The sequence below is a fragment of the Crocodylus siamensis genome, chromosome 1, assembly GCF_052110815.1.
Source record: "Crocodylus siamensis isolate JL-2025a chromosome 1, ASM5211081v1, whole genome shotgun sequence".
Lineage (NCBI taxonomy): Eukaryota > Metazoa > Chordata > Crocodylia > Crocodylidae > Crocodylus > Crocodylus siamensis.
The window spans coordinates 281,679,835-281,695,683 of record NC_143395.1 but is presented as its reverse complement, the minus strand read 5'-3'; the positions used below and the strand labels follow the sequence as shown (position 1 = coordinate 281,695,683).

General features: G+C 40.4%; 1 protein-coding gene across 2 annotated transcripts in view; it reads left to right on the top strand.

The window, feature by feature from the left end:
* Window positions 1-15,849, top strand: part of WWC3 (WWC family member 3) — a 159,302-nt gene that overhangs the window by 116,556 nt on the left and 26,897 nt on the right. Inside the window, exons 12-15 of one of the 2 annotated variants that reach the window (XM_090063951.1) lie at window positions 7,298-7,346; window positions 9,508-9,582; window positions 13,039-13,125; window positions 14,474-14,666. In XM_090063951.1, coding sequence (XP_089920077.1) covers window positions 7,298-7,346; window positions 9,508-9,582; window positions 13,039-13,125; window positions 14,474-14,666 — 404 coding nt within the window. Of the gene's footprint in view, window positions 1-7,297; window positions 7,419-9,507; window positions 9,583-13,038; window positions 13,126-14,473; window positions 14,667-15,849 lie in introns of both variants that reach the window. The other variant, XM_090063946.1, reaches the window with a different exon arrangement.

Here is a 15,849-nt window from a genome sequence, read left to right as displayed (position 1 = left end):
GACTCAAGAAAGGGAAGGAACTGACTTAAAGCATTTTGATCTAAATAGCTTGTTCAGCCCCAGTACTTTGGTGCAGACTCGTTACTTTTCTTAACACAAGAAATACTTCCAGAAGATGTGGCTGTGAGATGTACATCTGCTATGTGAAAACATTGCCAATGCCCATATTACTGTATTTGGACCAAAATAAGCACAGTTCTGAACAACAGCTTATAGGTTATATGCTTAAGTGAGTACCATGCAGAGGCTTTCTGTAAAAACACAGACGACCGTTTTAGATCAGAAAACCACATTATAAATTCACCCATTGCAGTAAAGCAAACACATTTCCAATGTACCATATTTTCTCACATATAATATGCTTCATACTATAAGGAATACCTTGTTTTTGAAAGGTAGAATGAAGGGGCAGGTCTCCATGAATGGATCTATGATTTTGAAAGAGCTGAAGAATTGAGCAGCTAGCATGCAGTAAATTTGTTTTTAACTTTATTAGTGGAACATGAGGGCTATTTAAAAAGGAGAGATGATCATTAACACCGGTGGAATGAAGAACAATGAGCCATTAAGAGTGGTATCCTGTATGCACCTTAACATTTAAGTGCAGTTAAAACACAAGCAGAATATCATGTGTTAAGTGCCCTCTTGGAGTTGCAGAGCCATCTCCTTTCAGGGGAGGGTGATCTCCTATCACAGGGGCGGGCAATTATTTTGGACGGAGGGCCGTTTACTGAGTTTTGGCAAGCCATCGAGGGCTGCGTGAAAGGCAGCCCAAGGCAGATTAATATTACTTTTCTAAAATTTTTAGGGGCCCTGCAGGCTGGATAGAATGGCCTGGTAGGCTGCATTTTGCCCACCCCTTTCCTAACAGCTACTAACTTGAATAGATTATTACATTCCCATGATTGCAACCGTTTCAAGTGAACATGTGACAGGGCCCTAAGTCAGTTGATCGCTTCAGCTTCCTGATTAGTAATACCACAACTGCTGCACTACAAAGCAGGAGTCAAAGCAGGATGCTTCTATCTGAGGCAGGAGAGTAATTTCCCAGCTTCATACACACAACCCAATTTTGAGGTAGCTGATTTTTGGGAGGAAAGTTCTGCAGTATAGCAAGGAAATGTAAATGTGAAGGCCTGATATGAATGCTGAAATGGGGAAGGTTAAGACGGATAAGGAGAGTAAGGATAAGAAGGATTAGGGTGCTGCTTCAGTCTTGCTCTCTACCCATTCTACGTCAACTTCCATTCCTTCCTTTTATTTAAAAGTTCTGGCAGCAAGTCGCTCTGCTTTTGTCACTAGATTGCCTTCCTGTTCTTCTGGTTTCAGCTCTTCTCTGTGTATAGTATGGAACACTTACACTGGGTATAAAAAAAATCAACAGTGCAAGGCCAAATAGTTACCTTGTTGTTCTTTTGACTTCCCTTTTAATGTTTCAAATTTAGAAGTGAGTTGGGAAAAATGAGGTGGTTGCTACTTTGAACTCTGGAAATACACTGGTTCCATTAGTTTGTATTGTATATTACAGCTAAACTGATTAATTGTCACACATTTTCTGGGACAGCCTTGAATTTTGGAGCTGTGTCTTGGTTACCTTAGGGACTCCCTGAAACAGGACATTCATCCTGAGTTTGAAAAATCAGTTCCCGAGGAGCCTGCTGAATTGAAAATATATGCAGCACTCAGATGTACTAATTAGCCTTGCTTCTCAGTAGAGCTAATTGGCCAGGCATAGCACCACCCAAACTCATCTGTTCTAATTACCTCTACTTAGAGCCAGAGCTGTTTGGACTGGGCACAGTGCTTCCCTAACTGGCTATACTAACCAGATCCAGAAGTGCTGTATGGACCAGTTCCAATTCTAGAGGTCTGTCGAGCATGTGGGCCTGTTCCTAGATTATGTCCCCCAAAGCTGGTTTGCTTTTACAGCAGTTGCTTTCAAGAAGCAGTTCCAGGTTCCCAGGCTTTGCTGGTCCACGTGCTACCTTCTTAATGTTATGAAGTGAACTGATAGCATATCAAGCTCACATAACCCCAGCTTGGGGAGCCTCTCCTTTAGAGCTATTTTGTGGCTTTTAAGTAAGTTGGTATGTAGTGTGCTTAGTTGCTGCCACCTAACGGTTTGGTCTCTTAATAAAAAGTTGGAAATGAACAATGTGTAGTTCTGGCAACGTTCTAAAGTATTTAGTCGAACAAAATGTTTAGTAATTGTGACTCATGGAAGTGGGAGAAGATGCAAAAGTTGCAAGTGAGCCATGCATAGTGCATGCAGTCGCAGTCTTACAGGCTCCTGTGTCTGTGATTTCATCTTGACTTGAAGCTCTGCTGCTAGTACATGTTTTGTACTTCTCCTGAAAGCATACTATACATTCTGCTGAAATATGCAGTGGTAGAGTGACATGGACAAAAAAGTGTGAGCTATGACATTCATGCCACTTGTGGAGGATCTAAAAAATTTGGTGGAGAGGAAGAAAACTATCACTTAACTAGAACACTGAATTTTTAAATGTTTATCTTCTTTTGGGGCCGGATTCTGTTCTGCCCCTGTTAAATATTTAAAGTGCTTAAGTGCAATTCTGTTTCATCTTTCTCGAGTCCCTGTAAAGCTGTTAACAGAAAGGTGGGTGATTCCTCCTTGATATTTTTTTTTTGCGACGCTATCTTAAGGATAAGATGGTGATTGTCACAAAAGTAGATGCTTTAATGCATTTTTGGGGAATTGTGGTGTGTGGAATATTTAAAAATTAAATGGCCTATATAAAAATAATTTATCACTGTGTACTTTAATTTTGTATCTTGTTTCTCATGCGGCACAACAGAAAAATTGCTGTAAGTGAACCTAAAATTATTACTTATTTTGCTATATTTGCCTGTCACTCAAGTGTGTGTCTTTTTGCGTGTGTAGTGTTCTGTGTTCTCTGCAACTTGCATGTGAAGAAAAGTGAAGGTGTGCTAATTTTTATTTTGCTTGATATCATGCTATAATGTTTAAGCATCAAGGCACACTTAAGTTTTTTTGCTATAACAACTAAACATATTCTTGGCTATTATTAAATTCTTGGAGACCTGTTTTGAAAGCTTTATGGTAAAGCTTTGTTTCAGCTTTATTATATCTTGTTAATGCCTAACAACACTGTGGTATGTGAGGATCTCTTTGTGCCTCCACTGTAAGCTTCCTTTTTGAAGTTGTGTTGTTGTTATTAAAATATGTTTTGTTATGCAAAACATATGTATATATATCTCTAACCGTGGCCTAGATTTTTTTTTTTAAAGTAGCTAATGATTGTGGTTTCTTAGATTTTGGGCACCTATATTAAGACACATTTTTTCAAGTAACTTCTTACAACTTTCTGAAAATTAGGCCTATTTAAGGTAGCTCATGCTGGTCATGCAAACATTGGAGAAACCATATCACTAGTAGCTATTGTAAAATTGTGTTCAATATTTTTTGTCTAGGGAGTGAAATCTTATAACATTGGAGAGAAAAATTAGGCTTGCTTTCTTACTTGTAGTAGAAGCATATACTTTTTTTTCATTGTGAATGAAATTTTACAGCTTGAACAAATTTGAAATACTAACTCTGATAAAGCCACAATATCTTAAATGAAATGTTAGTTTCTCTTTTCATGTTTATTTTCTTTTCTTTTCAAAGATCTATTTGCCACCTCCCATATTCTTTGGGTTGTGCTATGCTGATATTATCAGGTGTTTTCTATGCCTGCAGACATAAAAGCAACATTTCTATAACGTGTCACTTTTTTATGACATCACCACGTGGCTTCTTGAGTCTAGTATTTCCGTGTGAACAATTTCCGAAACATGAAGCCCCAAAGGAAAGAGCCTGCAATGTTCTGCTTATGGTTATAGCCCTCACTTTTGTCTCCTGAATCTGCACAAATTGTCTATCTAACAGTAGGAGACAAAAGGTTTGTGCCTACAGGGAATACTTGTGTTAGTGTAACTTAAGATGACCTTTCAATTGATATAGTTAAAAGTCTGTTTGAACACTTATTTCAGTATGAGTCACTTATTTTGGTTTTGTTGCACCTGTTCCCCTTAAGGTAAAATAAGAAATGCACTGGTTTAAATATATAAATTCAGATCTTATGCTAGTGCAGCTTTCTTACATAGATCAGTCCATAAAGGAAACAAGTAGTATTAAATATCCTGTCTCAGATGATTTTCTCAGGTGACTTCTGATTTTCTCAGTAGCTTTTGCATCTTTGGAATATAATTTCCTTATTTTTCTGCTACACATCACCATGAATTGGCTGGAGCTGAAAAATTGTTGTCCGTCTGGTGACAGTGAAATTTACATGATCTCTACTGGACCATTAAGTTGGGAAGTAGTGATCCAAGAGCTTAGTTCTTTCTGTAGAATCAAAGACACTGCTGCTGATTTAAAAGGGGCTTGAATAGGACATTCTGGTCACTGACATAAATTTACTAGAAAGATAAAGCTAGGAATTTAATTGGGTTGGGATGAAGTGTTAATATGTCTAGTTTTTCATCTGTGAAGGCAAAAGATAACTTTCTCTTCTTAATAATTGGAATGCTAGTTTCAGACCAGATTGTGCTATTTTCACAATGTCTTATTTTCTTAATTTGCTTTTAACATTTTAATATCTCTGAGAATTGCAGTGAGGTAGGTTGTCTAGTTAAAAATAAAATTCTGTGTTCAAGTCCTGTGGAAGTGGAAACAATATAGTGGAAACAATATAATGAATGTAATCCCAACCAAAATGTTTGCCATTGATATTTTAAAAAAGTAGGCTATACATATGCTGTAACCTGAGGGTTGTTGTGAAGGCATGATATTAAGTAAACACAACGTCCAGTTAACATTGCATTCAGAAAGGCAAGAAGTTCATCCAAGAGCACAGGGTTAAGTCCTGTACATCCTTAAAATCAGTGGTGCATAAGTCTGGAATGTAATCGATGCTAACTTTCATGTAAAAGCCAGTTGCAAAGCCAGCCTGTATATATGCCAGACATCTGCTCTGATGCATGCTAATTAACATGCATTGGAGCAGACTCTGTTAATTGAGTCTGCTGTAGCATGTTAATTAACATGCTCCAACAGCTCCTCGTCATGTCTATTTAGTGTCCCCATGCTTCAGAATGGCAGCAGGGACACTAACTAAAGCTCATTGACCAAGCTTTAGTTCAAGCACCCCGGCCATCATTTGGAAGCACGGGACACTAAATAAATGTAGCACTGTGGTCATGCTAATTAAAGCACCATCCCGGAGCACACGTAGGATTACTTGTTGCAGGTTAAGGCACAGTAAAGCATCTCAGCTTGGACAGGAATGGGTATAATTTTCTTCCTATTTTTTTTCTTCTTTTATAGTGCTGTCATTTGCTACCTTCCATCTTTGAAACATTTTGACTTGCTCTCCCAGTTTCTCTTTTAAAATCTGCCTTTGAGAGGTGGAGGGGGGTGGGTATTATATTAGTTGTTCTTGCAATAAGGAAACGTTTTAATTAAATCAGTTGGAAGTCTATCTTGGAGACACTATGGACAATATTTCAAAATGTAGGCTGTTTGACTTTGCAAAACATTGGGTGTACAATTTGAGTGCTGTCATTGGTATATGCACATGAGAGATTTAACCATTGCAATATCTATTTGTGTGTGCAAAACTATACGGAGTATTATTCATCAATTGTCATCACTTCTGTCTGTGATTGATAGTGATAGTAAATATAACTTTTGTACCTGAAGTTGTTCTTAGGAGGGAACCAAGAGAGTTTGTGGAATCTCCATTCTTAGAAGTTTTGAAGACATGGCTAGACAAAGCCGTGGCTGGGATGATATAGTTGGGGCTGGTCCTGCTTTGAGCAAGGGGTTGGACTAGATGACCTCCTGAGGTCCATTCCAGCCTTCATTATCTATGATTCAATGGGAAGAGAGAGAATTGACCAGAGAGAGAATTGACCATATTTAAGCAAATAGAAGATGACCCCTCCCCACTAACTAGATTCTATATATGGAAAATGAATAAATGTTATAATTTTCCAGCTGTAGAATCTAAGTACTGGAGGGTTGTCTTGAATCCCTGGCCCCCACTGCTACAGCAGGAAAAACAGTGGCTGGGGGGAGAGGTCAGGTGGCCCCCTTGCCTTCTGTCTTACTTTTTCCTCATGCAGCTGCCCTGCCTCCCCCCCACCTACATTTCCCATCCCCTAGCACCACACAGTCTCTGCCTTTCCCTCTAGTCTCTGCCTCATCCACCCCTGCTTCCCCCTGTCTCTGCCTCGTCCCCTTCTTGCTGTCAGACACTGCCATGGCTGCTCTGTCCTAGAGCACAGCACTGGAAGCTCAGCCCTTGCCTGCCATGCAGCAGTGTTGGCACTCCTAATTGGCTAGGCAGGGGAAGGAGTTTCCATGTGCTCCATGTCCAAGAGAGAACCGTGTCCAAGCTGGAGCCCAGCTGCGCCTGACAGTAAAGGGGGAGAGAAATAGGTGGAAGGTTGGCGGGGGCAGGCAGGAGGCTGCTTTGGGTCAGACTCTGGCCTTGACCTGGGTTCAGGGCCAGTCAGAACTAGAACAGCTGCCTGCTCCCCTCTTCTTTGTATGCAAATATAAGTTCAGGGGCTTTTTTCCCCATGCTGATGGTGGGTTGGGGGTTCATCTTACATTTGAGTAATTTCAATTCACTAGTTTCCAACATTTGTTTTAAAAGTCAAAAATTTCACAATGATCATGACAGTGCACCTCAGATTGTTTAAAAAAAATAAGAGGCTATTCTGGTATGATACAAACAATATTTATACTTTTAGAATTAATATTTAAGAATGAAAAAGCCCCACAAAAACACCGTCAGTGTCAGATTACTTCTTAAATTGTTTTTTTTTTTTTAGCCAGTTTAAAAGACTTACGCTTTATGGAGGTTTCCTATTTATTACTTGTTCATTAAGGGATGGTTAGTTGATAAATACTAAAAATAAAGCTACTAAAGTGGCTATGCGTGTATAGGCTGGGGTTAAAGTAATTTAAGGTTTGCCCAATGATAGTTCTCTAGAAAAAATAAGGACTGCTACAAATAGAAAATCAGCTTATTCATTCTTTTCATGAAGAAATTAGGCGCATACTTCCTTTTGAAATTCTCCAACAAAAGAACTCAAATCTACTGTATGTGTTTTTCAAAGGTGAGGTGGTATTCTAAAAATGTGCACCTGTATTTTCATGAACTGTTCTAAATGTAGTTTGAGAGATTTGAATTCACTCTGTATATAGTATTTTATGAGAGATTTCCTTAATTTGACCTTTCTTTGCTTTTTTCTGTTATAGCTGTAACTCTGCGTGAAGACAGTGCTAGAAGGTCGGAGAGGAGAGCCAGGCGAGTTTCAGCATGTCTATCCGATTATTCACTGGCTAGTGACAGTGGCGTGTTTGAAGCTTTAAGCAAAAGGTCAGGTGTATAAATGCATAATAAACTGGAAATATACTTTTTTCTACCAATCTGCAAAAATATCAATTTCTGAAATGGATCAGATCCTGTTGATAATGGATAAATGGTAATTGCTAACATTTAGAAATGTAAAAATATTAGGTTAAATTAAAAACTTTTAGAAAGGAATTGTTTCTACATGCAATTCCACTGTCATTTTCACAAGTATTTGTTGCTTCCAGTTTGTTTTTTGTATCTTTATGGACATCCATGAAAATTGTTCCTCCTTTCTCTCCTGAATTATTAGTTTGGCTTCCTTGGCTTTTTATGACATGTTTGTGATTTAGGTGTGTATACTCACCTATTTCACTTCAGGTGAATCAATATAAAAATGATATTCTGAAAATATACTTTACAGTTTAGGTACTTAAAGGTTTACAGCAACAATTAAGAGAATAAATAATTGACTTTAACGTGGAAACAGTTTAAAACTAAAATGTATTTTAGTTTCCCTTAATTATTTGAGTAAGCTTCACAGTATTTGAACATTTTGTAAAAGAGCAGCTGGAAAAAGTAGGCTAAGAGAGTTCTGAGGGGAACATTCTATTAATAATGGAAACTGAGGAAGAATAATTTTAAAGTCTTTTGGGGAAATATCAGGGAAAATATCTAAAATTGATATCCACTGTACTATGGAGAAGGGGCAGTAGGAGGCCCTTTCTTAATCAGTTATCAATTACCAATGTAACGTAATCCAGGAACGTGGATTAAATGAACTAATAACCTTTTCAATAGCTGGATTCCGATTTTCAGTATTTTGCTTCATGTTGAGCATGAAAACTATTGATAGCTGTAGAGCAAAGCAAAATCTAATATTTTTCCATCAAGTGATTGTCCATTGCATGCTCCACTTTGAGTGCAAGTGAGTTTTGCATATTCAAACTTGGATTTTTGGATAGTATTGCTGGTGCAATTTGCACGTACCTTGACATTTTTGTGTTGTGCAATAAGAACATAAAAGGTAGAATATGCCTACTGTGTTTTCAGTGTTCAGCCTTTGTTTGGTTTCAGTTGAAGCTTCTTGCTGTCACTTTAAAGACCACAGTAAATCTGTAGCATCTTTAACTTTTCTCTAAATATAGTTTTCCTGTTGGCAACCCTGTTAATTTTTTTATTAAGAAAACAAACCACGCCTGTTCCTCAAACCCATAATGGCCTGGATTGGTGGTTTACAGGCATATATTACAGAGTCTAATTCTGTACTGTTTTCTCTATCTCCATTTCACTGACAGAAATGGGCCCCCGGTGTTTTTTCTACAGAGTTCCCTGAGAATCCTCTCTTTGGCACTGAGGCCATCAGAACAGCCAGAGGATATAGCATGTTCACTCTTGTTAGCCTCCTCATCAGTGTCAGAAGATATCCAGAGCTCAGAACACTTATAGATACTTTGAGAGTAGAGAGGATAGATGATTAATGGGACCCTATTATGGCCTCTTATTCACCTTGGCTACCCAAACTGCTTCTAGCTGTATCTTTTCCCAACCAAGAGAGACCATGCTCTGCCTGACAGACATTGGAGGTCCCGTTTCAGTTTTTATCCACTCCTCCATAGATGATGTGGTTTCCTTAGGCATCCCTAATGAGATTCCTTTCTCTTTCAACTGCCAGTACTTAAAATAAGGAATATTTTCTTTCATTTGAAACAGGGTATACCAAGAATAAATATTTTGGATACAGAAATTTCAGTTTTAAGTACTTTAAGAAAGTTACACTTGTTCCTTTATTAGATATAATTTCATATCAAGTATGTGTTCCTGTTTTACTTTGTGAGTAGTTTACAAAATTTAAATAAAGCTGTTAGCCTTTAACGTTATTATTTTAGTCATAAGCATTTCATCAGCTGAGAAGAAAAAAATTAAATTGATAGTAATTTTTTTTAAACTAGCAAGTCAGACTTTTTGATAGGACTTGTTAAATAGTGCAAGTCACAAAACAAATTATGTTTTGCATTATGCAGATTCTGTATAAGTTTTAATCATAAAATAAAGTCCTGCTATAAATCAGTGTGTGATTTACAGCTGTCGTCTTTTATTTTATTTCTTTCTTTAGGAATGAGGATGTTGAAGAACCTGTTTATGGTGATGCTACCAGTAGTGAAGAGCCACAAATACATGTTGGATTTCTGTAAGTAATGACAGCATGTAATTCTCATTAGATCCTGCCTACCAGGATTCTCATCCCTGACTCTTAACTTTCAGTACATCTTGTTGAAGAACCGCAGTAGAAGGTTATGCAGTTAAGCCAGGCCCTTTGCTAGATGACGTGGACTATCCCATGCAGGGTGTATATGCTGCCTCTTTCTCTCTTCCTATTAATTTTCCTTTTGACAGTTATTTTTCCTGCTGTGTTTCCAGTGTACTTTTGATTGTTTGCACTGCTTCTTTGAATAAAGAGATGAGAGGGCATCTGTGTTTGAGGCCATCACCTGTGCGATCACAGTAAAAGGTAGACATTAGGCTTTCCCCCTCATGTTTCCCTTTTACTGTACAGGTCCAGCTGGTGGGTTGGGTGTGCCAGGGGTAGGTCACAGCATACAATGCTTTAGAGGTTCTAGGCAAGTGCTGTTTGTTTGTGAGTAGCTCAGAGAGCCTGTCATAACTTTAAACAGGCACATAAAGCTGACCAAAGTTTTGCTGCAGCCTCCCTCCAGTCTTCAGAAAGTGTTTCCCCATGGTTTGCAAGTTCTCTTCTGCATCCTGATGAGCACAACACAGAATCTCACTTACTATGTGTCAACATTTTTGTTCAGCTTTCAAATTCATGATGATGCAAAAGAAATTAATGCCTTGTACGGTTATGAATTCTATTCAAGAGTGTAGACCCAAGTAAACTGTAGATGATGCCCCATGTAAAGTAAGGAATATGTTTTCTGAAGTCAGCCCTACACTCGGGTCTTGTACCAGTTAAACTATCAATATTTCAGTTTCAAAATAATTATTATTTGGCTACTGTGGACAAAGTTATAGCATAACAAATGTGCCTTATGTCAGTACAACTTATTCCCCTTCTTTTATGAAAATAGCTTAAAGTGCGCCTGTTAATTCAAGTTCATCTGCATTTATTGCTTGAATTTCATAGATAATATTGCAAGGATGTATTGGTAGCCATGTTGGTCTGAGACAAAAAGAAATGCAAAACTCTAAAACTCTTCGTTAAGAGATGATATTTATTAGACCAGCTAAGATAAAGCTGTTAGTATATATTGGAGTCTTTTCAAAAAGGGAAGCTGTTATGTTCTAACTGTTACTGTGAACAAGCTGAGAGTACTGTGTCCAGTCCACATCTGAAATTACTGTGTCCAGCTTTGCCCCTCCCCCCCAAAGAATTTAGACAAATTGGAGAGAGTCTCTGTTGCTGAGGGCAATGGAAGTGGTTAGTGGGGGGTAGGACAGATGAATTAAGAGGAGAGGCTGAGGGAAGTAGGCTTATTTAGTCCGGAGAAGAACAGACTGAGAGGGGATTTAATAGCTACCTGAAGGCTGGTTCCAAAGAGGATGGAACTAGAGTGTTCTTAGTGGTGGCAGACGACAGAACAAGGAGCAATGGTCTCAAGTTGCAGTAGGGAAAGTTTAGGTTAGATATTATGAACAACTTCCTGACTAGGAGGGTAGTAAATCACTGGAGCCAGGTTACCTAGAGAGTAAGTTCTGTGCAAAGCTGATTCGATTTGGAGCAGATGCAGCCAGATCTCCGAATCCAAATAAAATTGGGAGATTCATTAAGAGGTCCAAATCGAATTGGAAGCTTCTGAATTGATTTGGAGTGATACGGGGCTGATTTGGAGATTCGGCCATAGGCTATACAGGTTTCCCTCACATAAAGCAAACCCACTTTATAATATAACAAATAGGGATAGGTTCCCAGGGTGGTGAGGGAAGGAGCGAGGCTGGGACTAGGGCAGGGGGAGGTGTGCCGAGCACCAGAAAGAGCCCAGTGCCCCCGGATCTGGACATGGGATGACAGCAGACTGCTGCTGCAGGCTGGGGCTGTGGTCGCAGCACGAGACTGTTCCTGGCACTTAATGCACTCACCCCGAATGCCAGGAAGAATTGGCTTGGTGCCGCCACTGGCCCCAGCCTGCAGCGGCAGCCTGCTGACATCCGGTACGCAGATTCAAGGTAACGCATCCCTGGTGCAGCCCCGGGAACAGCAACCCCCCCACCTCACCCCTTCCCTAGTCCCAACCTCATTCCTTCCCTCCCTCACCATCTGGGAATGTACCCCTATCTGTTAAGGCTGTCTGAAGCTTTGGTAGCCAATTCGGTGGCCGAGCCTCCAAATCTGAATTGGCTGAATCAAGTCGGAACAGTGATTCAAATCACTGAATTGAATCACTGTCCCTCAAATCAGCTGAATCCGAAATGAATACTTGTTGCTTTGCACGGGCCCGTTTGAATTTCCATTGTTGGAGGTTTTTAAGGCCCGGCTAGACAAAGCCTTGGCTGGGTCGATCTAGTTGGGGATGGTCTCACTTTGAGCAGGAGGTTGGACTAGATGACCTTCTGAGGTCCCTTCCGACCCTAATGTTCTATTATTCTAATGATCCAAAACTGTTTAACATTATTTGATCCAGGGGCAAAAGTTGTAGTGGTTTTGTTATATTTGAATCATTGCCACTGCTAAAGGTGACTACAGCATTGAAATGTTTCCATCAGAATGGCATAGGAATGAGTGTATGTGGCTGGAACAGTTCCTTTTGAAGCAGATCTAAATGCATTTAACTTGGAAACGTTTCAATTGTTACATATGTCAGCAACATCAGTCTAGCTGATGCAGTTTTATAATGTACTTCCTATTACTTTGATAGCTGTAATCATTTAGGATGCAAACTTAATTTAACTGTATGTACAGAAAAGATCTGTTGGACTGCACACAGAGTACTTTTTTCCTTGCTTTCCCTTTCTTTCCTCTTTCCTTCTTTCTATCCTTCCATCTACTATATTTACCTGATTCCAAGATTACTTTAAATTTTAGAACAGCACCCCCACCCCCAAAGAAACTGAATTCGGTACATAGAAAATTTAAATTTGTTACAGTTTTGTATGTATAGAATCTAAGTATTGGAGGTTGTCTGAAATTTATCCCTAGCACCACTGCAGTGGGGAAAGTAACACCAGGGAGGCAAGTAGCAGCAGGGGAGCAGGCAACATGGGAGACAGGAAGTGGGAAAAGTCAAGCAGCCTGACCCCTTTGCTGCCCTTGCTACCTTCTTTGGTTCCTGGTTCCCACCCCCACGGTGCTGCACAAACTGGCATCTGCCCTCCACCCACTTGCTCCCCTGCTTGGCTTGTCTGCTGCTTCCTCCTCCCCTGCCACCATTTACCCTCAATTGTGGCTCTAGTTCCAACGCTGCTTTGATTTGGGTCATGGAGCACATGGTAATACCAGCCCCCAGGGTAGCTTGGGATCAGGTATGGGGCCACACCTACTGTGTGCCCTGGGCTGGAGCCAAGACAAGGCTCCAGCCCGAGGCATTTTGGATGGTGGAAAAAACCTTGTCTTGGATTTGAGTAAATGCAGTAAATTTGTCCAGCTAAATAATGAAGTGTGGGTAACTTAATTGAGCAATTTATTTTCCAGGCATGATAGTGAAAGTGAGTGTCTTCTAGTCCATGTGTTACAGCTGAAGAATTTTACTGGTCTTGTTGTGAAAGAAGGCTGCAAAATGTAAGCTCATATTACACCACAGGCATGATTATTGCTTATTTTTTTTGCCCCGTTCCTAAATATGTAATTAATATAGCCAGGTGCTTTTAATGTAAAATGAGACAGCGTTTTGGAAGGTATGCAAAACATTTTCATTGCTGTTAGGTCTGTCTTGTTGTTGTAATAATGTTTCTAAATGTGAAGAAGTAACTGTTATGGAAACCTCTTTATTTATCATGGCAACATTCTACTTATGCAAGGACATGCTGTTGGGAGCTCTAATAATCCATGTCTAGTTCCAGCATCTTCATCATCAGAAATAAGAAAAAATTTATAACTACTTTTCTGTTACCCTCCTGTACCCCTCCCTTCTCCCAAATACCCAGTCTTACAGTATGATAAGATATTTATTGTATTTGTTACCCCTAAAATATACCTTCTCTTTAGCTTAAGATCTACAAGATAAAAGTCTTGTAGTTTTCACAACTTTTTAAACGTATCGTCACAATAACTTTGGTTAATACCCAGAAAAATGGTTTATTTCTCTGGGTTTTGTGACCGCAAATCCTGTTTGAAATAAAACCCAGATTGTGAAATTGATTTCGACAGAGAAATTAGCTGTGTCGGTATGAAAAATTTATGAAAATTCATCACTTTGTTGTAAAATATTTTTTTCCCAATGCAGTTGTTAAACTAGCATAAACCCTACTGAGTGAGAGTGTTTTTTCTGATCATTGGAATTGTTTTCTACCCACTGGAGGTCCAGTTAAATATAATTTATGTCCTAAATAATTTGTGTCCTAAAGCTACACAAATGCGTGTATGGTCACAGAGTAACAGGGCTATGGGGTGCTCCCCACCCAGTGCTGTCGCCGCCCAGCACAAGTACAGCCCTGGCCTAGCCCCTTGCGCCAAGACAAGCCCAGCACAGCCCCTAGCCCCGAGTGGGCAGTAGCAGCCTGGCATTGCCCTAATCACAGGTCTGGGAGGCTCACACCCTCCATGCCTCCCCCAGGGGTGCACACAGTAGAGGGGTCTGCCCCACAGTGAACTACTCACGGCTCTGTCCCATGCATTGACCCGACTGGGCAGTGTCTGTCTCTGCCCCAGCACTGCTCCTTCACTGCAGGGGCCTCTATCTGCCCTCTTCCCTCCCATGTCCCTTCCTTCCCCCTTACCAGCCAGACGCTGCTATCCAAGCTGCTGGGCTGCAAATTGGGTAGATATTGGCCAGTATCAGTCCAAAGAAACTTGATCAGTGCACCCCTATTTATTGTTATTGTAGAGTTTGAGTTTTAGCAACATTAAAAAAAACCTCCAAAATAAAAACTGTGACCCTGAGTTTCTTTGTTTCACCTGCTGTTCCTAGTCATGTTAGAGTTTACTTGCCACCACTGGAGTCAGGCACACCAACTACATACTGCTCCAGAGTTTTGGAATTCCAGTCTCCGTTAATTTTTAATGAAGTTTTCCGAATCCCTGTGCCCTCAAGTGTGTTGAAATTAAAATCGCTGCAGCTGTATATCTGTTCAGTCGACCATCAGCAACAAGAAGAATTGTTGGTAAGTAGTTCCATTTTGCCTGAAGTACAGTCTTGGAATGCTTTGTTAAATGTTCTTTAGCAAAACTACTGAATTTCATCACATAACACAAACTCCCCTTTTCCCCAAAAAGCAGCTCCTGGAAATTGGACTGTTCATTGTATGCACGAAATAGAGTAAAATCAGTTTCTGCCACTCCAGGTGAAACTGCAAGTAAAATCTGCAGTGATCCACAGGGAGCAGAACGCTGGGTAGGTTTGGCTCTCTAGCTGCTGCTACTTACTCACTACAGAAAAAGATCTATTTTTTTTATCATTGTGCCTTTAAAAGCAAGCTGTGTATGTGAAAAAATGTGGCATATTCCATGTAGCTGAAAGCAGTGTATCTCATCTTGTGGGTTCGTGACCCAAAAGTGGGTCTCAAGGAGATTTTAAAGAGTTGCAGGGCAGTCTAAGGGAAGCACTGCAAGGCTGCATGGAGCCAGCACACAGTGTCGGGGTGTGGTGAGGACAGCCAGGCAGCATAAAGCATTGACTGAGGGAGGGGGTGGGGCTGGATGCAGCAGCTGGAGGGGAAGGAGGGAGAGAGAGAGACTCTGTGGGTCAGAAACTGAGTGGTTCACAGCAAGCTGATGGTTATGTTAATGGGTCCCAGTACGAAAAAGGTTGAGAACCACTAGCGTCCAACTCACTCCATCCCCTCAGGGTGCATGTGGACCATGGAGCTCCTCCCTGGCTTGGTCTGGACCCAGCAGTGATGGAGCAGGGAGCTGTGCACATGGCAGCACTGCATTGGCACAGTTGTTGCTGCAGAAGGTCTTTTCTGTCACAGCCCCATAGCCTGGAGATCTGCAGCAGGCTTCGTCCCCCGTTCTCCCCACCTCTGAATTCTCAGGCCTACCAGAAGCTGTGGAAGTTAGAGGAGACAGCCCCATGGGCTATATGGTTGACACTCCTTGTTTAAAGACGCGAGAGAGAGTTAGGAGCATAGAAGTACAGAATATTAAAAATGATGGGTTCATAAAGGAACTTCTTTATTAATTAAATGCACTTATGACTATTTTTCCTTGCAGGTAAGCATCCATTGCCTGTTTGATACTTGTCTAATAAATAGGGACCTACTTAAATCATGGGAAGGCAAAGGGTTTTTCACGGCTCGTTTGTGGAGCACAGAGCTGATTTTACAGGCATTTTGTGGTGGTCCC